This window comes from Myxocyprinus asiaticus, chromosome 34 (genome assembly GCF_019703515.2).
Source record: "Myxocyprinus asiaticus isolate MX2 ecotype Aquarium Trade chromosome 34, UBuf_Myxa_2, whole genome shotgun sequence".
NCBI lineage: Eukaryota > Metazoa > Chordata > Actinopteri > Cypriniformes > Catostomidae > Myxocyprinus > Myxocyprinus asiaticus.
The window spans coordinates 43819501-43844500 of record NC_059377.1 but is presented as its reverse complement, the minus strand read 5'-3'; the positions used below and the strand labels follow the sequence as shown (position 1 = coordinate 43844500).

Below are 25000 nucleotides of genomic sequence, written 5' to 3'. Positions count from 1 at the left end.
TTTGGACTTGTGGGGGAAACCCACGCAAACACGGGGAGAACATGCATACTCCGCACTGAAAGGCTCAGCTGAGCCGGGACTGGAACCCGGGACCTTATTTATGCACAAACTTCACTCTGACCAAAAACAATAAACACACACAGTACCGGTGCAGAGTTGTCCTTGGAGCCTCTGGACCGCACCATTCTTCCCAGCACCTCCACACCATCAGTGCTGATGTTTTTGGCCGCATTAATGGACTTCTCTCCCGCTGATTTACAGTCAACCATCACTAGAGCCGACGTCTTACTCACAGCGATATGCAGCTGCGCTCACACACACACAAACACACACGGTCCAATCAGACTTCCTTAAAAAAGTCATTTGATATTTACTGTGTGAATTTCATATAACAAAACGACCTGTTAGACTGACAGATTTCATCTCTAGCGGTTTTCTAAGAGCACTGTGTGTGAACTCTGACCTTGTGAAAACTGCCATAGAAGAGTTTCTGGATTTCAGCCCCTTCAAATGTCACCGTCTGGAAATCACCCTTATAGTCAGTGTTGAAGAAGGTCAGAGTCTTTCCTGCATCTGTGAAGTGAGGAGAAGAAATGAGATCACATTTTCAATTCCACACAGGACACACAAACATCTTCGGTGTGTCACTCACTGTCCAGTATGACGCCCACTAACGGCTCATTGTTGATGTTGAGGATTTCCCACAATGCAAAGGGTTCCTCTGGGGTTTCTGGCAGCAGGCGGAAGAGCATTGTGATGGTGTAGTCAGACGGCAGACCCTCTGGGTGGAGAAACCTGTGGTCAGGGGGTCAAAGGTCAGACTCAATAAGAGTTCAATTTCATTATGTTTGACAAACGCCACATCAGCATCTATGGTTTAAACTGTACGGGTGTTAATATCGACAAATTTACACTCTGTGACTAATGTGTGTCAAGCGTTTTTGTTATACTGTGTCCTGTTTTTAGATTTGTGTAAATGAATGAAAGCTCTAAGACCTCTGAGAACAGCGCATCATGCGAGCTCCTTGGTATCATGAGCCGCACATGCACACATGCACATCACCCATTCCCTCTGAAGCACGCTTAGACCATACAAACATGTCACAGCCTTTGGTGATTTAATATTGACTACATATGACTAGAGCGGTCCCACATAGGTTGTTAGGAGAATATTCAATGTCAGAGTTTCCGCTAAGAAATTTTGGTGCCGGCTAATGTGTCTGGGAATGATCAAATTTGCCAGACAAAATGGAAAAAATCTGGTCATCTCATTTCTGTGTTTATTTTGCACTTTAAGTGCGATGGACTAAGCATAATAATGCGATACAGGCTAATAATGACACAATCGATTCAAATGAGCGATAAACATTTGTCCATTGTAGCTGTTTTTTTATAATACAAAAAAAACCACAAAAAAAACCCACGGCCGGCATGAAATTTGCGTCTAATTTAAAAACAAAAAAAAACATTCAACAATTTGGGCAAAACAAAACTAAACTGCAACTTGCCACATATCTTTTACTTAATAAATAAATATTAAAATAACAAATCGTTAGGTTATGTCATATAAGTTCTCACCTTGGCTAATTTCCTTGGCTCTTTATTTTTATGATTTTCGTCTGATTATGTATAGCACAAAAGCACTTTGCTGCCAAAGTGAAGTAAAATGTTTTGAGATGCACATAAGCCTGGTGTCTCTCCAGAAGATGGCATCGTAAGCCTGTTTTAATGCGATTCTCAAGAGAGAAGCTTTTCACTGCGGGCATGTGAGACGGGACGTAGGCTGCTTATGCTAGTGTGCACTGTAGTCGCAGATTATGACTCTACAAGCTTCGGGAGAGTTTAAACCTTCGTGGCAGCGAAACACTGTTCTCACTGGCTAAGGTGTGAGTGTGAGTGTTCACCTGGTCGGTTGTGTTATGAGAGCATCACTGGCGAGTCTGTAGCTGCTGAAACTGTTGAAGGTTCCAGGCTCCATAGAAACACCGTTCACACTGCTGTACAGATGCTCCACCAACCCAAACATCTCCATCATCCTGAACCCTAAAAGAGTGTGAGAGAGATCAATGAAACAGTCAGTCTCACTAGGTGCCTGTAGTGAGTGTATATAAGAGTATAAAATCTGTCCTAAAGCTCAGTGTTGTGTGTTTGTATGATTGACCTGGTAAAGTGCTGCCACTCATGGGTACTGATGGGCATGCTAAAAAACAACACAGAAATGCTCAGAAACATGGCAACAAAAAGACACTTCATTTACACACAAACAAACATATGCACGCACTTACTTGCTGATGCAGCCTCACAAACAAAAGCCACCAGTTTCTCTTCGATTTTCTTGAAAGCGTCGAGATCGTCGACGAAGAACACGTGTCTCTCGCTAGGTTTACTGGCGATACTCACCAGCTCGCCGTAATCAGCGTCGGCAAAACCGATCGCAAACACAATATAACCTACAAAAAACAACAAAAATACATGTTTTAGTTTACAGAAACAAATAGGCCACGTCTCAATTTGCAGACTTATACTACGCACGACCAGTATGCATTTGGCTGGTGATGAGCATGTAATCATCAGTGTTGGGTAAGTTACTCAAAATAAGTAATCCACTACAGATTACTTATTACTTCTCTTAAAATATAATCACATTACTTCACTGATTACTTCATCTTAAAAGTAATCACATTACTGACCGTTTTACTTTTAACCCTTGTGCTGTGTTTGTTTTGTGCTCAAACATTTTGTGTTCCTGGTCAACAATGACCGGCACACTGAGATTGTTCTCTCATATTGTATATGTTAGGGTAAGGGTTATTTATTGCATGACATCTTTTTATCAAATTCTTTTTAGTAATTATAACATTTAAAAGAATATATATTTTAATTGATAGAAGGATTCATAGAACTGAGCTCATACCGGACTAGTGGGAGGGCACTCCCTGCAGAACATTTTTAAAATAACAGTAATTATTAAATAAATTAATAAATTAAATAAATTAATAACCACTTACTTGATGTAAACAAAACAGGTGTTATTTTAAAGCTTAGAATCAAATAGCTGATCCTACCAATTCTTAAATAATGCTTTTTAATTTGATGACAAATAAGAACTCTTCTTTTTCTCATTTGCAAATTTATCACAACAATTATATTCAGAGTTGGTAAAAACATAAAAAAGATGAGATAGTCATGTGTTATATATCATTTGAAAGCTATAAATTTGTAGAATGCAATGAGTAAATTAGTTTTCACTCAGAGGCCAAACTGCAGTGAGTTTAAGTGTATGAAATTCCCACAGACACACAGTAATATAATAAACAGTTTTTCCTTATAGTTTCCTGGAACATACATATAACATAGACGATGACATATGTTAACTTACAGCAGACTATCCCGATTCAAACGAGCCCAAACACAACATAATATGATGATGAGATCTTCAAATACTCCTCAAAGAGTGTACATGGAAAGACGATGCACAAAAGGGCACTCAACACACGTTGTGTGTGTTTGTGTGTGTGCATTTCTGAGTGTGTGTGTGTGTGTGTGTGTGTGTGTGTTTGTGTGTGTGTCTGTTTGTGTCTGTGTTTGTGTGTGAGTGTGTGTGTGTGTCTGTGTTGTGTGTGTGTGTTTGTGTGTGTGTCTGTTTGTGTTGTGTGTTTGTGTGTGCGCACTTGTCCGATGACTTTGTGTGTGCGAGCACACAATCATCTTAAGGATTGTGATGCTACTGAACACTTAATATTTCTGTATTTTTTAGTCTAATCTATTCATTTCCAATGGCTGGTAATTTTTGACCGGAAACACAACAAGTGTAACAAACTAAAATAAAACCAAAACAATTGAAAGAAAATGGTCCAATTTTTTGGTTTTCAGATACAAAGTCAAGGAATTTTATTCCAACTGGATTAAGTTGTCCGGGTGAAAATTACCAGAACACAACATAAGGGTTAATTAACTTTCTAAAATACTTTTCTAAGAAACGTTTTTAGTTTTCCACTCAAATTCAAAATATTTCCTTAAAAAAGTAATTAGATTACAGTAACTATTTACTTTGTAATTGCATACATCCAACACTGGTAATCATAACATAGGGTCTTGATTTCACAGACCCATTCGTCGCACTGTTGTTTTGGTATAAAAGTTTTAGCATCTAGATTAATTCATTATCTTAAAAGTAGTGGTCGACCGATGTGGGTTTTTAATGGCCGATGCCAATATCCAGAGAGCAGGGTGGCCAATAGGCCAATACAATGCCGATATATCACACAATTTAATATAGTAAATAACATAAACATAAATTGCAAAAAAAAAAAACAAAAAAAAAAACAACTCTTATTTTAAGCACTATATTTACTCAATTTCACACAAAGCTTTAACTTTGTAAAAAATAATCTAAAAAATAATATTGTATTTTAAATGGTAGATAGCAGTTTCTTCTGATTTCTGTTTGGTCATCAAATTTTAGTCATTTATTTGCACATGAAGGAATTGTTAATATATTAGGAAGAAGGAAATAACAGTACACACAGTAGTCCAGCAACTATGGATGACATATTTACTCCAAAAATACCAAATCAAAGCAATTGTACATACAGTACATAGTGAATAAGACATTTACATTTAAGCTACACCAGAGATTATTTAGCAGACACGGGCCACTTCTATTAAAATTAATGGGAGAAATTGGAACGCTCAACTGCAGCAATGGTCAACGGATGTAGATAGGAAGTCCCGCCTTACAGGTAAAAGAGCCAATCACCTTTTAGATACAGACATCGCCTGTCAATCAACTTGAGAACGCGCATGCGCATTAGCTATAAAAGCTGGGAAAATTGCATTTTTTAGCATAATATGAGATAAAGAAGCACCATTTATGATACCAGTGTTGTCAGATTTTACTGCTGATTTGAGATATGTTTTTTAATCATAATCTTGACCAACCGTTTTGGAGATTTCAGTCTTTCCCCATTCAAGTAGATGGGAAATAGCCTCCTGAGAGCGTTCCAAACATTGCCCACAGTGGACTGACTTGCTAGAAAGACTTTGGCTGCACTGGATCGCCTGCTTGGATTGTCACGGACTGACAGTCATGATTTGTGAATCAGAGGAACTTTTGATCCTGAAGTTTTTAATTCTGGCTGATAGAATACACACTTCAGAGGAAGATATTAGATGAGCGCTCGACGGGAAGAAAACGCTGGATTTTCTTGAGGTTCGTGATTACATCTGTTTAAACGAGATATCTGCATATTTGCAGACGGTATATGATATTAGTTTTATTGATATTTGCCTTTTATCATTAGTATAGTTACAGGGAACTGTTGAGGAGAGACTGATAGAATACGTGATTTAGAGGTAAATAAATGAGTGCTCCACAGGACACTGGATCTGCTCAAGTTTTGTGAGGTTGGTTTATTACATCTGTTTAAACAAGATATGTGCATATATGCAGACAGTATATGATATTAGTTTTATTGATATTTGCCTTTTATCATTAGACAAGTCAGTTAAAATTACAGGGAACTGTTGAGGAGAGACTGATAGAATACGTCTTTTAGAGGTAAATAAATGAGTGCTCCACAGGACACTGGATCTGCTCAAGTTTTGTGAGGTTGGTTTATTACATCTGTAATGTACATGTGCATATTTGCAGACGGTATATGATATTAGTTTTATTGATATTTGCCTTTAATCATTAGTATAGTTACAGGGAACTGTTGAGGAGAGACTGATAGAATACGTCTTTTAGAGGTAAATAAATGAGCGCTCCACAGGACACTGGATCTGCTCAAGTTTTGTGAGGTTGGTTTATTACATCTGTAATGTACATGTGCATATTTGCAGACGGTATATGATATTAGTTTTATTGATATTTGCCTTTTATCATTAGACAAGACAGTTAAAGTTACAGGGAACTGTTGAGGAGAGAGAGGTGCTGAATGAAACAGGTGAACACTTGAACATTATGACCTCAAACGTGTCTGCTGCGGTTCTGATATGCGGACCGTTTAAATGAGACTGTGTTGCACACCGGTCTATTATTGTAGTAACATGATGCACGTAACAACAAAACTAACCGTTACTGGTCATTTACATGTCTCAGTCGCTTCACATGCAAGCAGGCGATTTTCCGCGCCCTCCAGAAAAAAAATCGGCAAACAGGAAAATTTACCGGCCGATGACAATAATTAAAAAAGTCAGAACGGCAATATATCGGTCGACCACTACTTAAAAGTTATTATTTAACTTTGATATCCTTCTAATCTAGTATGCAAACTGGGACAGAGCAACTGCTTTAAGTGTGCATTGTTGCTCTGGTGACGCACCTTCTGCCTGTATCTCCTGAGAGACCAGGTGGACATCGTCTTGGGAGCGGCCGTCCGTCAGGACCACCAGGACTTTCGGCACGCCCCGTCTGGCTCCGCCCGCTGCAGTGAACACGGAGTCTTTCACATGCTTCATCGCTCTGCCTGCAGAGGTCAGAGGTCACAGGTTATGAGCATTATCATACAGTGTGTTTAAAACTGTGATATACTGTGCAAATGTGTTGAATGAATGTGGGTTCGTTTTGCCTGTCTTAGTGTTTCCTCCTTTATATGAGATTCTCAGAATGGCATCCAGCAGATTTTCTTTATTATCATACGAGCTCAATTTAAACTCAGTCCGAGCGTCGTCACTGAACTGAGCTATAGCCACCTGGTAGAGACAGACAATCTCAGAATTTTTTTCCTTAAATCAGTATTTTTGTCTCGTATTACACTAAAAAGGACCTAAACATTCTTAAAACAAGATACATTTATTAGAAAGGCAAAATAGTATAAGATATTAAAACTTGTTTTTAATGAATATAACTTGAAATAATTAAACTTTTCTTACCCCATTGGCTAGTTATAGCTGTTTTAAGCACAACAATCACAGCATTTTGCAATATTTATGCTTAACAAATGGCTGAAGTTAATTTCAACACAATCCCTGATCGTGTCAGTCCAATCTTAACAGTTTGAGCGCCACATTTCAGTACAAACTGTTTTATGAATCCGTCACTTTATAATGTTTATTGAAGGATGGGTCAGTTAAAAACTACAGTGGCAAGAAAAAGTATGTGAACCCTTTGGAATTACCTGCATTTATGTATAAATTTCTCTTAAAATCTAGTTTGATCTTCATCTAAGTTACAATAATGAACAAACACAATCTGTTTTAACTAATAACACACAAATTATTGTTCTTGTACATATTCAATACATCATTCAAACATTCACAGTGTAGGTTGGAAAAAGTATGTGAACCCCTAGACTAATGACATCAACAAACGCTAGTTAGAGTCAGGAGTTGGCAAACCTGCATTCAATTAATGAAACGAGATTGGAGGTGTGGGTTAGAGATACTTTGACTTATAAAAAGCACTCAAACATTTTGAAAAAAGAGATCTCAGAAGACCTACGATCAAGAATTGTTGATTTCTATAAAACTGGAAAGGGTTACAAAGCTATCTTGAAGACTTTACATATTCATCTGTCCACAGTTAGACAAACTGTCTATAAATGGAGATGATTTAGTACTATAGATACTCTCTCTAGAAGTGGCTGTCCAGTCAAGATGGCTCAAAGGGCACACCGCAGAATGCTCAATGAGGTAAAAAAGAACCCTAGAGTGACAGATAAAGACTTGAAGGAATCATTGGAACTGGTTAACATCTCTGTTCATGAGTCTACTATACAGAAAACATTAAACAGGTATGGTGTCCATGGCAGGACATCATGAAGGAAGCTGCTGCTTTCCAACATAAACATTGCTGCCTGAAGTTTCCCAAAGACCACCTTGACACTCCACAACGCTACTGGGAAAATGTTTTGTGGACTGAAGAAACTAAGGTTGATTTGTTTGTGAAGAACTTGCAGCACTACGTATGGCATAAATAGGGCACCGCATACCAACATGAAAAGGAAGAATGGTCCAGAATACCTTCTGAACGTTGTGCAGGTCTAATCCACAGATACCGGAAACACATGGTTGATGTTATTGCTGCCAAACGAGGATCGACCAGTTATTAAATCCAAGGGTTCACTTACTTTTTCCACAGCACTGTGAATGTTTAATGGGATGTGTTTAATAAAGACATGAAAGATTATAATTGTTTGTGTGTTGTTAGCTTAAGCACATTGTGTTTGTCTATACTTGTGACTTTGATGAAGATGAGATCACATTTTAAGAACAATTAATGCAGAAAACCAGCTAATTCCAAAGGGTTCACATACTTTTTCTTACCACTGTATATTGACCCCGACACAAAACCCATAGCTCATGCATGGGTGCAGAAAAGCAATTATTTCACATGTAAAGAGGATATTTACATAGAAGTTTTAAGACAAAGCAGCAAAAAACGGCCCGTTTAATCGAAAGAGTCAAAATAAGGGTAAAAAAATGGCCATGAAAACTAAATAAGTTTTACATTTTAAATGACCCCTTTAAGATGAACCTCAACCCTGAAGACAAAATAATAAAGTCACGAGGATCATGTCTCTCACTTGTGTTCCGTCTGGACCGATCCGGTCTAGAGCTCCTGCTGTGCTGTACAGGAAACGGATGATCTTCTGAAAGTTAACATCTCCAATACTCCACGATCCATCCACCAGAAACACCAGATCCGCTTTAGCAGCTCGACACACTGAGACAAGAGACGGAGGACATTGTGTTGTGGTCACAGAACCGTCACCTGTGATTAATAGTGTGTTTTTAAAGGATGTGATTTTGTCGTCGTACCTTCTTTAGCAGCGGGTAGAGTGGGTGGGGGGGAGGTGGTGCTGGGTCTGGTGGGGGGCACTGTGGGCACAGGAACTACAGAGACGTTTACATTTCACCATTAAAATAGAACATGAAAGCATACTAATGACTGCAGTTGAAAGTATGACGTATTCATTCAATATGTCACACATCAGCTTTGTATGTTGTAAGCATGTGCACATACATGTTCTCTGTGTGGTGGTGACCGCGGGACCCTCTGTGTCCTGCAGCTGCGCATGAACGCTGATCATGTACTGCATGTTCGGCGTAAGGTCATTAAAACAGTGCCTGGAGGCGGAGCCACCCAACCTCACTTCCTGTTTCTCACCACCTGTAAAACAACGTATGACATCACTCTTGCTGCAGCCACTCAGACATGTATAAAAAATTGTTAATAGTGCTCTGGATGCTGAGGTGCTTTGCTAAAAACGTAAAATATTTGTACGTGTTACAAAATGTTCCCTGTGGATATTTAAGGTGGTATTTTTGGATTTGCTTTAAATATTGTGAAAGTGTAAAAGAAACTGAAGCATCCAAATATCCAAACGGCTTCAAGGATCTTTGTAATTTTGGTTTTTGTGTTCACAATAAAATCTTTCATGACAGAGAATGTTAGTTTCATTTGATGAAGCTATGGTATTTGGTCATTTTTTACTGAAATACACCTTCCTCATTTAATAAAAATGGTTTCCTTTATCTGAGCAGTACAAGAGTTAGTGACTTTTCCTCCATTTGCCATCTGAACATACAAAGAATTGGGCTTGATTCGATAAGTCCAAGTGGTCATACTTTTTTTTTAAATGACACCTTTGGTATTCACAGTCAAAGTTGACTGATCATTGAAAATGAATGGGAAAGGCCAAAAAACAGCACATTTTTTTATATCTGTCAAAAAAAATTTAATAAATCAGCAACAATGCAGAAAAAACAAGACATTACAGGGTGAGACTAAAACATCCTCAGTGCAAAACATACACACCCACTCACACACAAACACACTTACACGCACACACACACACTTACACACACACACACAAACACTTACACACACACCCACAAACACACTTACACACAAACACACCCACAAACACACTTACACACACCCACTCACACACAAACACACTTACACACACACGCACACTTACAAACACACACACACAAACACACTTACACAAACACACACAAACACACACTTACACACACTCACTCACACACACACACCCATAAACACACTTACACACACCCACTCACACACAAACACACACGCACACTTACACAACCACACTTACACACACGCACACACACCCTCACACACAAACACACTTACACACACCCACTCACACACTTACACACACAAACACACTTACACACACACACACACACACAAACACACACCCACTCACACACAAACACACACCCACTCACACACAAACACTTACACACACACACACACACAAACACTTACACACACACACAGACACACACACACACACGCACACACACAGACACACACACACACACGCGCACAAACACTTACAGACACACACGCACACATACAAACACACGCACACTTACACACACACGCACACACACACACAAACACACACACACACACAGACACACACACACACTTACACACAAACACAATTACACACACCCACTCACACACAAGCATACTTACACACACACACACACACACACAAACACACACACACTTACACACAGACACACACACACTTACACACACACACACACACACACACACACACAAACACACACGCACACATACACACACACACAAACACACTTACACACACCCACTCACATACTTACACACACACTTACACACACACACACACGCACACACACTTAGACACACACACAAACACACACACACACACACACACACACACACACACACACACACAAACACAAAAATGAACTGGTGAGTCTATAACACAGAGCTTTTTTTTTACATTTATCAAAAAAAATTAAAACAAAATAAATGAGTCACAATGTTAAATACACACACACACACACACACACAACCAGGGCATCAATAAGTGGAGTTCTATTGGTCATTGTTAGCACAGGGTTACACATATGACCCTTCCGGTCAAAAATGACCATGAATACCAAAGGGAGGTGCCATTTATCAATACCATAGGAGGGTTAAGATCAGAACAAAATAGTGTGTGTAGCTGTCTGTCTGTGTTGACATCACAGAGTATAACAAACATCTATTTCAAATAAAACATTAAAGCTTATGAATAAGAATAAGAATGGGTAAAAATAAATAAATAAATAAATACAGTTTTTGAGATAACTCCCTCACCATTAAAACCTGGAAACAGTGTCAAACTACACTCCAAGTTTTTCTACATCTGACGAAAGTTTTATATTGTAAATGAAACTTTGATGTCAGATTAAATGTGTTTGAAGTGCAGTAGAGCAGTAGTTCTCCACTGGATTTGGTTCAGAACCCAGATTTTACATTGGACATCAAGTGGCGACCCAACATAGGAAATAAAACGTAACCTGTATTTAATGTTGCCTGGGTCACGTTTTATATCTTGCATAGTTTTTTTCATGTTTTTAAGAATGAGGGCATGAATCAAGTGACATTATTTTTGCTGTTGATGTCAACAACAGAAGATACAAGATGTTTTTCTCCCTCATTTAAAAAGTTGATGAGTCTATTTATTTATATGAGACTATTATATTATCCAGTTTATTTCCTAATATCAAACATCATTCAAACAGAACATGTATTACACAGGAGGAAAACTGTCCATCATTTGTTAATTAGTCTTTAAATCCCTTTATGTACTTGCTCTTATATATCCAATGAAATGCCACATAATCACAGGTGAGCCCATATCCTCTTTACTGTAGTAAGGTCAATATAGCTAGTCTTTCTAAAAAAAATATTGTTGCATTTGATATGAAAAAAGTAGCTTAAACACATTTAGAAACTGCCACAGTTGTAATACAAATGAGGTCTAATAGATTCTTGCAACAGTAATAGATTTAATATGAAACTATAATTTATTTTGTCAAAATATCAAAGTTACTGTTAAAATCGAGATAAAGTTTAGTAAGGGTGAATCTTTATTTTGGTGCATGCTACACTGTTGTCTCTTTTCCTCGTCAGTGCTGTTTAGCATGTCAGGGTTGTCGACTGTTTAAGAGGTTTGACTTCTTTCATAGTGTTTTAAAATAGAAAATTATCACAAGATGTAAAATCGATCGCATCAGTTTTGTGGTCTGCGCCGCAAAATCGAGGGAAGCCGGTTGAAAAAATAGTTGACGAAAATGCTGAAAGACAGGCTTCAATCGCTCTGAAATAATCGTGCTGCAGATGAGAAACATATGTAGCACGTATAGAGCAGCAGGGACTAAAAACAAAATGTTTTTCAATTCGGTTCATTCTGAGCAAAAACTGTATTTGTTTCGTTCCGGTTCAGAAGTTCCGCAGCCTCCTTTCTAAAAGGTTACCGGTTAGAACAAAATAAAAGAACCCGGCAGCATCAAATCTGTATTAATGCTTCATATCTACCACTAATTCACAGAAGACTTGGAAACAACTGAGAAAAGTACTTTTTACCTGTAATAATGTTTCCCTTGTATCTGGATTAGCTGTGCATGTATGTGTAGTAATTATACATAGTTGTTAAAAAGGTCTTCATTCAGAGAATGTGACATTCACAACGGCAATAAGGAAAAGAAATGTGTGATGCAGCAGTTTCCTTCAGGATCAAATCATGTTATATTTCTTCAGGCAACATGTACTGTAATAAACCCTTTGGCCTTTAGTTTCAGGAAACCAGTTATAACCGGTTACCAGCATTTACAAATAACCTTTTCACTCCGGAACAATTTAAAATCACTTAGTTCAGGTTTTCAGTTACGTTCTGCACATTTTTATTGTTTGTTTTCGGTTTTCGTTCCTTGAACCGTTTTTAGACCCTGTAGAGCAGCATAAGTGAGATTATCATTAAATTTGCCTCGCCGGACAAACATTTGAACAGTCTGAACAGACACTTTTGGGTCGCAAACAACCAGTTAAGAAATACTGCAGTGGAGAGATTTGAGCATGCTCAAACAGACACTGGCTGCTCCATGACATTAAATACAGCTGCAGTTACTGCAATTAAACACCACAGAAACCTATAATCACATGAAACCACTCTCTTGCCTGACATGCCAATGTCATAATTACCCTACAACACTCACACACACAGCGGTGATATACTCACTGAGCTGTGACTCAATGATGACGCGGTACTGGTTGGCATGGCGATGTGGCTGCCACTGCGCACACATGCTGGTCATCCGCACCTGATACGTGCTCAGATTATTCACTCCGAGATAAACTGCAGAGAGAGAGATAATGATATACAGTGATGTATGTCTCAGAATCATCTCATGTCTGTATGTAGATCCTCTGCAGGAGTCACTCACGTGTTTTGGCGCGTCCAGTCAGGGCTTCGCTGGATCCCGTCGTGTACGTTGCGATGAGTTTAACACTATACTCTGTTCCACTCAGCAGATTCACGATCAACATCGTATTCACATCATCACCAACAAACGTCTCCAGGGCGCGACCCGGCACTGTTTCAGAGTCACATGTAAACAGTCATGAATCCACTACACAGTATTTCAGCGCAAAAACTTGCATCTTATTAATTAACCACCTGCAATCCAGTTAAAATGGACTGCAAATATAAAAAAAAATTCTAAATTCATCCTTCACCATCCGTCAAAAAAATCTGTCTAGAGTTTTCTCTAGTGTTCTAACACCCAAAGATATTTTCCAGGCATGTGAGCTGCGTATAATGAGTGTCTATGATATTGTTTTAAGCAGGTGTTGATATAGATGTAATTAATCATGATCTTATACCTGAGATGGGCTGGTAAACGATTCTGTAACCCATGGTGGGAGAGGGGGGTGTGTCCCAGGTGATGCGAAAGCGATTGTACCACTCCTCTGACACACGGAGGTTGCTGGGAGCAGACAGAGGCACTGCAGAGAGGAGTGTGCTTGCAATGTTCATTTTCTGCAGCTTTATTTTTATCATCTGCATATACTTTGGAATGCATTATTAATGTTGTCATATTTGATTTAACTTTCTTAAAATTAAATGTATTGAGAAGCTTCTAGCGAGTTAGGAAATGCATTAATACCAAACACTGCTGACTACATTACCCACAATCCCATAGTAAGGGGTCATTATGGAAGACACTCACGTGTGCGTGCGACGCGTGTGATAACAGGGCTCTGTCCATCACTGTAGACCGCTGAGACACTGACACGATACTCTGTGTCTGACAGAAGAGGCTGCAGCAATAATGAAGTCTGACCTGCAGGAACCATTGACTACAGCACAGAGAAAATAGAGAAAACAGTTACTGTAATGCACATAGAACAGATACAGACAAAACTGCACAGAACAAACAAACAGCACAGAGAAAACAGTTATCACATAGAACATTTACAGCCAAAATACTAGAGAACAGTCAGATGAAATAGGATAGAAAACAGCCAAACAACACCACAATAATCAGACAAAACAGCACACAGAACAGTCAGATGAAACAACATAGAGAACACCTTCAGGAAAAATAGCAGAAAACAGTTACAGACAAAACAGCAAGTGAACAGTCAGATGAAACAGGATTGAGAACAGTCAAATGAAACAACACAACAATCAGACAAAACAGCACACAGAACAGTCAGATGAAACAGCATAGAGAACACCTACAGGAAAAACAGCAGAAAACAGTTAGACAAAACAGCAAGTGAACAGTCAGACGAAACAGGATAGAGAACAGTCAAATGAAACAACACAACAATCAGACAAAACAGCACATAGAACAGTCAGATGAAACAGCATAGAGAACACCTACAGGAAAAACTGCAGAAAACAGTTACAGGAAAAACAGCAAAAAACAGTTAGACAAAACAGCAAGCAAACAGTCAGACAAAACAGGATAGAGAACAGTCAAATGAAACAGGATAGAGAACAGTCAGATGAAACAGGATAGAGAACAGTCAAATGACACAACACAACAATCAGACAAAACAGCATACAGAACAGTCAGATGAAACAGCATAGAGAACACCTTCAGGAAAAACAGCAGAAAACAGTTAGACAAAACAGCAAGTGAACAGTCAGATGAAACAGGATAGAGAACAGTCAAACGAAACAACACAACAATCAGACAAAACAGCACACAGAACAGTCAGATGAAACAGCATAGAGAACACCTACAGGAAAAACTGCAGAAAACAGTTACAGGAAAAACAGCAAAAAACAGTTAGACAAAACAGCAAGTGAACAGTCAGACGAAACAGGATAGAGAACAGTCAAATGAAACAACACAACAATCAGACAAAACAGCACACAGAACAGTCAGATGAAACAGCATAGAGAACACCTACAGGAAAAACTGCAGAAAACAGTTACAGGAAAAACAGCAAAAAACAGTTAGACAAAACAGCAAGTGAACAGTCAGACGAAACAGGATAGAGAACAGTCAAATGAAACAGCATAGAAAACAGCTTCAGGAAAAATAGCAGAAAACAGTTACAGACAAAACAGCATAGAGAACAGTCAGATGAAACAGGATAGAGAACAGTCAAATGACACAACACATCAATCAGACGAAACAGCACACAGAACAGTCAGATGAAACAGCATAGAGAACACCTTCAGGAAAAACAGCAGAAAACAGTTAGACAAAACAGCAAGTGAACAGTCAGATGAAACAGGATAGAGAACAGTCAAATGAAACAACACAACAATCAGACAAAACAGCACACAGAACAGTCAGATGAAACAGCATAGAGAACACCTACAGGAAAAACTGCAGAAAACAGTTACAGGAAAAACAGCAAAAAACAGTTAGACAAAACAGCAAGTGAACAGTCAGACGAAACAGGATAGAGAACAGTCAAATGAAACAACACAACAATCAGACAAAACAGCACACAGAACAGTCAGATGAAACAGCATAGAGAACACCTACAGGAAAAACTGCAGAAAACAGTTACAGGAAAAACAGCAAAAAACAGTTAGACAAAACAGCAAGTGAACAGTCAGACGAAACAGGATAGAGAACAGTCAAATGAAACAGCATAGAAAACAGCTTCAGGAAAAATAGCAGAAAACAGTTACAGACAAAACAGCATAGAGAACAGTCAGATGAAACAGGATAGAGAACAGTCAAATGACACAACACATCAATCAGACGAAACAGCACACAGAACAGTCAGATGAAACAGCATAGAGAACACCTTCAGGAAAAACAGCAGAAAAGTTACAGACAAAACATCATAGAGAACAGTCAGATGAAACAGGATAGAGAACAGTCAAATGACACAACACAACAATCAGACAAAACAGCACACATAACAGTCAGATGAAACAGCATAGAGAACACCTACAGGAAAAACAGCAGAAAACAGTTACAGACAAAACAGCATAGAGAACAGTCAGATGAAACAGGATAGAGAACAGTCAGATGAAATAGAGTAGAGAACAGTCAAATGAAACAACACAACAATCAGACAAAACAGCACACAGAACAGTCAGATGAAACAGCACAGAGAACACCTACAGGAAAAACTGCAGAAAACAGTTACAGGAAAAACAGCAGAAAACAGTTAGACAAAACAGCAAGCAAACAGTCAGACAAAACAGGATAGAGAACAGTCAAATGAAACAGCATAGAGAACAGTCAGATGAAACAGCATAGAGAACACCTACAGGAAAAACAGCAGAAAACAGTTACAGACAAAACAGCAGGTGAACAGTCAGATGAAACAGGATAGAGAACAGTCAGATGAAATACAATAGAGAACAGTCAAATGAAACAACACAACAATCAGACAAAACAGCACACAGAACAGTCAGATGAAACAGCATAGAGAACACCTACAGGAAAAACTGCAGAAAACAGTTAGACAAAACAGCATGCAAACAGTCAGACGAAACAGGATAGAGAACAGTCAGATGAAATAGAATAGAGAACAGTAAAATGAAACAACACAACAATCAGACGAAACAACACACAGAACAGTCAGATAAAACAGCATAGAGAACAGTCAGATGAAACAGGATAGAGAACAGTCAAATGAAACAACACAACAATCAGACGAAACAGCACACAGAACAGTCAGATGAAACAGCATAGAGAACACCTACAGGAAAAACTGCAGAAAACAGTTAGACAAAACAGCATGCAAACAGTCAGACGAAACAGGATAGAGAACAGTCAGATGAAATAGAATAGAGAACAGTAAAATGAAACAACACAACAATCAGACGAAACAACACACAGAACAGTCAGATAAAACAGCATAGAGAACAGTCAGATGAAACAGGATAGAGAACAGTCAAATGAAACAACACAACAATCAGACGAAACAGCACACAGAACAGTCAGATGAAACAGCATAGAGAACACCTACAAGAAAAACAGCACAAAACAGTCAGACGAAACAGGATAGAGAATAGTCAGATGAAACAGGATAGAGAACAGTCAGACGAAATAGAATAGAGAACAGTCAAATGAAACAATACAACAGTCAGATGAACCAGCTTAGAGAACACCCACAGGAAAATACCAGAGAACAGTTACAGACAAAACAAGGCCAAGAACATTCAGATGAAACAGGACAGAGAACAGTCAGACGAAAATGCACAGAGAACAGTCAAGTAAAACAACACAGGACAGTTAGACGAAAAAGCATAGAGAACAGACGCAGTAAACAGTTACTTTAGAGAAAACAGCACAGAGAACAAACAAAGGCAAAACAGCATAGAAAACAGATATTAAATACTCCAAAAGACAAAATGATCCAGAAAATGCTTTTTGAGTTATCTGTCAGGAACACACTAAACAAAAACAGAATCACACATATTGTAGAACATTCTCTGAATCAGAGGCTCATTTTACCTCCTCTCATTGAAACTTTATTACGCCAAGTTTACGTCCGGACAGAGAGTGTTCATAATTGCATGAAATATGTTTGATGAAAATATTTGAGGATATCTTTAACACTGACAACTTCAGTGAGTTCTGAAGAGTCTGAAGGAAAAGCACAAGCGATCAAAGCTGTTTTGATATGGAGAATGTTATTGTAAAAGCACCCTGAGGTGAAGACAAACACATTTTACGATGAGAGCCTGCAGTGTTTCCAGAAGTTTCCTCAGAAATAGAGCTCAATAAAGATAAAAGCAGTGTTATGAAGAGATAAACACACGTTAAGAACCTCACAGAAGATACTTTCATAACCCGAAGACCTTTCTGAGCAAAACAAAAAATGATTAAAATATGATAAAACACAAAAGTTTTCAGAGTTTAAGCTGGAGTTTGAAAGTTGCTAGAGTTGTTGACATGTCCTGCGATGTGACATTTAAAATGAACTAGTAAAGGCAAAACTGTGATTAAATGGGGAAAAAATTGGTGACCAGTTACAGCACCTAAAATATAGTTTCCCATATCCCATTTACATTCATATAAATGTTAAGGTAAAATGTTGATATTAATAAAAAAGAAATTCACAGACATTTGTTAACTACCCAAAAAACAGTTTTCTCTATAAGCAGAGTGTTGATGAAACATTATAGCATTAAAGACCTACTGCGATTTAACACGATATCTGAACACTCATATATCCATGTGCTGTGTTGATACAATATAGCACTTACAGACGCCCTTTATGATTTTATTAATTCAGTGATTTGAGTCTGACGACAGATAGCACACTCTTCAGAATGTCAGGAGATGCAGTAGGTCATCAGGGTGTTGCTCATCTGTTTCATGAACACTATGTATACAGACATCCTACTCATCTGATGTCCTTCCATACTTTTTATGGAGCCCTTGTAAATATCTGACCAAACGCGTTCTTGAGCTAAAAAGGCAAGATGCAGCGCAATGAATAAGGCAGAACTCAGGAGTCTGGAGATGCGTTTATAACAGTTGAAGTTCTTTAACGGTGTCAAAAAAACAACTGAAAGGAGGACACAGGAAGCTTTATGACTAGGCATGAGAGAGGATGCACAGGTGGATTTTATGTGGAAATCTTGTGTGTCGATCACACCTGACGCACGCGTAAACTCTCCTTCACATCTGACACAATAGTTCTAATTCATGTTTCACTGCTGTTTAACAAACTGTAATTGTCACATACTTGGACAGTGCATCTTGAATGATTAGGATTCATTCTCAATATATCAGTTAATGAAATTTGAACAACATAACGGCAAGCAGCAGCGCAAAGGCAACGCTCTGAAATGTCGCTTGAATGAGCGGGACATTTCAGTTTATAAAATCATTTCACTTAAGATTCCTCCGTCCTCGTTTCCTTTCCTTGCATCTTTTCCTTGTATCCAAAGAGGGAGCTGACAGGACGCGAAGGAAAGGGACAGTTTTAGAAATGAGAAGCTATATACGAGAGAGTCACTGCACTGTTTCTTTGCTGGTTCTGCGCTATATTTGATTGATATGTCTTTTTTTTTATCAACAACTGACAGTAAAGAACATAACAGATATTCAAATAGACATCATAAAGCAAGTTTGTGCATTGCTAATAGCCAAACATTGTGGACATTTTACAACATTTTAAAGTCATGTTCTGTATCAACGAATTCTGCGGAGTATTTAAAGAGACAAATACAGTCGGAGGCCTAGGCAGCCAGGTCTCCTAAGCAACTAAATTGGCCCGGTTGCTAGGGAGGGTAGAGTCACATGGGGTAATCTCCTCGTGGTTGTGATTAGTGGTTCTCGCTCTCAATGGGGCGTGTGGTAAGTTGTGTGTGGATCGTGGAGAGTAGCATGAGCCTCCACATGCACAACGAGTCACGTGATAAGATGCATGGACTGACGGTCTCTGAGATTTGTCCTCCGCCACCCGGATTGAGGTGAGTAGCCGCACCACCATGAGGACCTACTAAGTAGTGGGAATTGGGCATTCCAAATTGGAATAAAAACAAATACAGTTAGAAAATCAGTTTTGTACCATACACTGTCTGCAACAGTAAGGATACCTTCCCGCTGGTTTGGATACGCGATTATTAGAGCTTGTTGCCCGTCGCCCTTCAGAAACGCACCATGTCTGTCAAACACGTGTCCACCTGTGCATGTGCTTCTCTTATCACGGACTCGATCGGCCGCAAAAAAAATGCTTGTTCACTTAACATTGAAATTTACCAAATTGTTCACATGCATGTATAGGCTACTATACCGACACCCCCAAACCCACAAAAAAAATAAAACTCACTGGATCTGCAAAACTCACGTGAATGACCCATTTTGGATTCAAAACGACGGCTAGATGCAGGTATGTATATAGTAGGGAAGTGTGCATATTTGGACATGGGGAGAGACAGATAAGAGAAAGACAGAGAGACACTCACCACCTGCTCTGCTCGGTCTCCTCGTGTGCTGATGTAAGACACTCTGTACTGACGCACGTTTGCACCTAAAGAATCCCACGATACATGCATACTGAAGGTCGTCATATCACTCAACTGCAGATTCCTGACCGCTAGATGCAACACTGCACACACACACATGCACAATATCAGTGATGCTGTAGCAGCTCGTAACGTTTCTACTCTTCACAAGACAGTTGTTTACCGGCTGTAGTCGTGCTGGTGGTCGTTGTGGCAACTGTTGTTGTTCTGTCAACTTTAAAACAAAATGAAAGAAACAAATCTGACTCCACACACAAAGATAGAGAACAGTGTTTAAAATACATGTGCTTTCCGCCCAAATTCAGAGAAACAAATGACAGAACTCTAATTAAATTAATCAGGCCAGAAGTGCTGACTGTCCGTGAATGAAGATGTGATGTCATCAGATCACCTGTAGTTTCACTGATCTCCACTGGATCACTCTCCGATTCATCTCTGTAGATCCCAGACAGAGAAACTTCATATTCAGTCAAAGGCTTCAAACCCGTAATCACATACGAGTTTGAGTTATCATTGATGAGAACCTGAAGAGAGAGAGAGAGACATTACACAGATAGATGGATCTATCGTCACAATAATGTGATGAACCATTAACAACCATTGCATCCAATTCTTTTTAGCTCTAAATTCTGGATTATGTTATAATGACTTCAGTTAATGACACTTTTATTAATGGAGTAGGTAGAACTGATAATGCATCCAAAAATTAGGCTTAATGTTTAGTCATAAAATTTAATTCAATTAGCTTAGTATAATTCATAATTATTGTCCAAAATATGCTGAAGACACAAATGCAAATGCATGGAAAATTCACACGGTTTTACATTCACTGGCTCAAACACGTAGCTTTGGATAAGAAATATGTAATGCATTGTGTCAAAATCTTCTCTGAACATTCTTTGCATTTATGGAGTACATGGAGGTTTAGTTTGTGTGTGACTGCACATGTAAACAGAAAAATAACACTAATGATAGCCTACATTAATAATAAAGGATAACTTCATGTCTGACTTGATGCAAACTAACACAAACAGAAGGTAAGTAGACCATTGATTATGTGTAGCGGGAACATTAACTGAACCAGTAATTGAAATATATGGCCTCTGTAACACATTGGGAATTATAAGTCATTACAATACATTACTAAAGGGGTCATGACATGAGGAATCCAATTTTCCTTAATATTTTGACATATTTTTGACATATAAGAGGTCATTCTACTATTAAAACATACTGTAAGTTTCAGTCCTGAAAACTGCCTTCTTAATAGAAATGAATAGAACATTTGTGTGTATTACGTTTAAATATTTCATCGTGGATTGTGTGTTTTTGGTTCATATCGGCGTGGACTGCTTGTGAAACAGTCACAATATGATTCAAGCTTTGCACAGAAACTGTTACTGAAGGATGGGGCAGATAAAAACACTTGGACCCGATCACAAAACCGTAGGTAACTCGTTTAATTAATGAATGTCTAAAATGTCATGACTGTTTGATAGTTAATGGTGCTGATGTGCTTGTGTGAACAGTTTAACACTGTAAAGCCTGACAAATTATTATTATTATTATTATTTTAACATGAAACTGTTTTTAGTACCATTAGAGGACTCTCTGGGCTTTTCAGAGATATCAAATGTTTGAGAGTTTGATTATGACAACTTCCTCTTCTTGCTCTATAAATATGGATTGAAATGTATCACAGTATCAAATACAATATGAATAAAATTTTCGTTTTTCAATAATTGTTTTTTTATCATATGTGTTTTATGCACCAAACACTATATTGATATTTACAAAAGGGAAATTGCAAAACTTTTTTTTGCTGGGTCTCAAAAACATAATAGCTCATAATGTAAAATAATGAGATCTTTATAATGACAGAGCAGGCTGCATATATGAACACACACAGAAATATTAGTTCACACTTTAAATATATCTTATAACATGTATATGTCAGAATTTTAAAGCTCTGTGATGTGTTTTGTTGTGTGCATGAATGTAATGTAATGGTGATTGAGAGATAAACCTTAAAAGTCTGTTGTATCATATTTGATGTATGGATTTCAACATGCGTTTTCAATAAAATAATATACAACATTTTAACCAAGCACAAGTTGCTTATAATCAGCATATACTCATTTTAAAATATCAGTAACAATATAATAATTAGTCACTTTTACTTTATTAAAACCAGCAAAGATTTCACATAAAAAAAAACATAGTGCATGCAATACAAAAGCAGACATTTTTGGAAATGTAAAAAAATATATTTTTAAATAAATAAATTCATGGAAAACGTCCACCAGGTGGGAGCAGATATCTAGTACATTGCAGACAATGGATTTTCAGCAAAATGTTGATTATGTTAATGATGCACAGTGTATCAAATTTGATACTGGTGGCATTATTGGTTTAATACAGTCAGATGAAATGTTTTGCATGTGTGTTGTGTGAACCCTGTTATTTAGCTTTGTATTACTGTGGAATTGGTTCTTCCGATTGAGTTTCAAATATGGCTGCATTTAAAAGGGCTGCACGGTGTTAACCAAGTGGGTGTTTATACTGAAGTTTAAAGGAGACACTTTGGCCAAAACCAAGCGTTTCAATCAGAGGACCAGAGACAGGGAGGAAAATGATCATATATTACAAAATTATGATTGTTTTAGTGCAAAAAAAACTTTACTAACATTATCAGTGGACCCCAGGGAATGTAATACAATTATAAAAAAAGAGTATATCATGACCCTTTGAAATTCTGTAATTGATCAATCAAAGTTTTAGCATAGTATTGATGCATTTTTACACCTCTACATACTATTAAGTATCCAAAAACAAACAAACAAACAAACAAAAACAAAAAAACGTAATTTAATTTTGGCATGCAAGCTGGCGTTTTGGGTGGCATTGGTATGTTTGTGTGTAAGAGTTGTACCTCTTTGGTCTCTCCTCCAGCTGCAGGTCTCCATATGAGTCTGTAGAATGAGACATCAGATGTGGCGTGTTGCCAGATCACTCTGAAACTATCAGTGGACACATCAGTGCTCCTCAGATTCAACGGCAGAGGAACCACACCTACAACAATGACATGCACATTATGACTGTACATACAGAAGACATACAGAAAACTCTTTACTATTTTTAGTCCAATGTTTAACCCTTTAAGCTCTGAATGTTTTTTTCTCCCCAATTTGGAACGCCCAATTCCCAATGCGCTCTAAGTCCTCGTGGTGGCGTAGTGGCGGAGGACAAATCTCAGTTGCCTCTGCATCTCAGACCGTCAATCCGTGCATCTTATCACGTGGCTTGTTGAGCGCGTTACCACGGAGACGTAGCGTGTGAGGAGGCTTCACGCTATTCTCTGCGGCATCCACGCACAACTCACCACGCGCCCCACTGAGAGCGAGAACAACATTATAGTGACCACGAGGAGGTTACCCCATGTGACTCTACCCTCCCTAGCAACCGGGCCAATTTGGTTGCTTAGGAGACCTGGCTGGAGTTACTCAGCACGCCCTGGATTCGAACTCGTGACTCCAGGGGTGGTACTCAGCGTCTTTACTCGCTGAGCTACCCAGGCCCCTCAAAAGGCCCATAGTTGAAGAAACTCCTGTAAATGTGAGTGTATGTGTCCTCACTGGTAGTGAAGCTGTCTGTCAGCGGTTCTGCTTGTCCCTCGTCATAAATGGCAAAGATTGCGACGGTGTACTCTGTTAGAGACGTCAGGTTGTGTAGCAACAGTGTGGTGACCGCTCCTAATTCAACCTGAGGTTAAACACAGGGTTCAAAGGTCAGGACACAGTTGAAAATCAGTAAAATCACAATCATTGGGTGTGTTCTCACCTGATTGGTCTCGACAGCATCAGTCTTCACATAAACAATACGGTAACCTTTGACCTTACGAGACGCTGAATCCCACGAGAGTTTCGCCGAGCTGTGACTGACGTCCGAGATCCGCAGGTTACGAGCAGGAGACAGAGGAACTGAGAGAGAGATTACATCATACATATGATCAATGATATTGATTAGTGTCTGTCATGTATGTCAGGATTTCCCTGACAGTTGCTGTTTAGTGTTTGTTGACATCTTCACAGCAAACTTTTACTTCGACTTTCACTATGTCCAAGTAGGCATTCTTTCCTACTAAATAGTATGTCAAAAGCAGTCTGTCTGACTCCTAATTATTCCTGAAACAGAAATACCCAGATGACCAACTACATCCCATAATACCACAGGAGCTGAGGAGCTGTCAGATTTAAGAAGTTAAATAAACAATGACGGATAACCGCGAGTCAGGCGATCAACAAATGTATTCCTTGTGGTAAACTGTACTTGTTGAACAACACAAGAGTAATTTATTTTCACGGTTGTTATTATGTCACGGGACAATGCCCACGTTCCCAGATGAAGAATGTTTGAGAATGTATTTATTCTACTCACCAGCATACCTAAAGATCATACTTTATAAATCTGAGAAGTACGTACTTCATCAAATACTGTACAGACTCTGACAGTACGCAGCTACTGTTTTCTCTGTCCTGACTACAGTCACCTATGCTACATGCCAATGTCTATTAGAGCTGCACGATTAATCGTTAAAAGATCTCGATTCAGACACCCACGCAATCTCATTTCTAAATGACAACGATTCTGCAACGTATATTAACGTTCCAGTGGCATGCATTTGTAAGGCGGTCAAATTGAAATGTTTTTTTTAAATGTTGATAATC

At 38.5% G+C, this 25000-nt stretch overlaps 1 protein-coding gene across 4 annotated transcripts in view; it reads right to left on the bottom strand.

The window, feature by feature from the left end:
* The window catches only part of LOC127425090 (collagen alpha-1(XIV) chain-like), a 95384-nt gene that overhangs the window by 27609 nt on the left and 42775 nt on the right, over positions 1 to 25000 (bottom strand). For all 4 annotated transcript variants that reach the window (XM_051670733.1, XM_051670735.1, XM_051670734.1 and 1 more), the window contains 21 exons: positions 24114 to 24253; positions 23909 to 24035; positions 23206 to 23345; positions 20665 to 20797; positions 20437 to 20487; positions 20214 to 20356; positions 14035 to 14164; positions 13688 to 13810; positions 13249 to 13398; positions 13044 to 13160; positions 8969 to 9115; positions 8764 to 8838; positions 8529 to 8668; positions 6573 to 6696; positions 6327 to 6470; positions 2286 to 2450; positions 2162 to 2200; positions 1905 to 2043; positions 653 to 795; positions 464 to 573; positions 147 to 305 (listed from right to left, as the gene is read on the bottom strand). In XM_051670733.1, the coding sequence (XP_051526693.1) occupies positions 147 to 305; positions 464 to 573; positions 653 to 795; positions 1905 to 2043; positions 2162 to 2200; positions 2286 to 2450; positions 6327 to 6470; positions 6573 to 6696; positions 8529 to 8668; positions 8764 to 8838; positions 8969 to 9115; positions 13044 to 13160; positions 13249 to 13398; positions 13688 to 13810; positions 14035 to 14164; positions 20214 to 20356; positions 20437 to 20487; positions 20665 to 20797; positions 23206 to 23345; positions 23909 to 24035; positions 24114 to 24253 (2639 nt within the window). The remainder of the gene's footprint in view (positions 1 to 146; positions 306 to 463; positions 574 to 652; positions 796 to 1904; positions 2044 to 2161; positions 2201 to 2285; positions 2451 to 6326; positions 6471 to 6572; positions 6697 to 8528; positions 8669 to 8763; positions 8839 to 8968; positions 9116 to 13043; positions 13161 to 13248; positions 13399 to 13687; positions 13811 to 14034; positions 14165 to 20213; positions 20357 to 20436; positions 20488 to 20664; positions 20798 to 23205; positions 23346 to 23908; positions 24036 to 24113; positions 24254 to 25000) is intronic.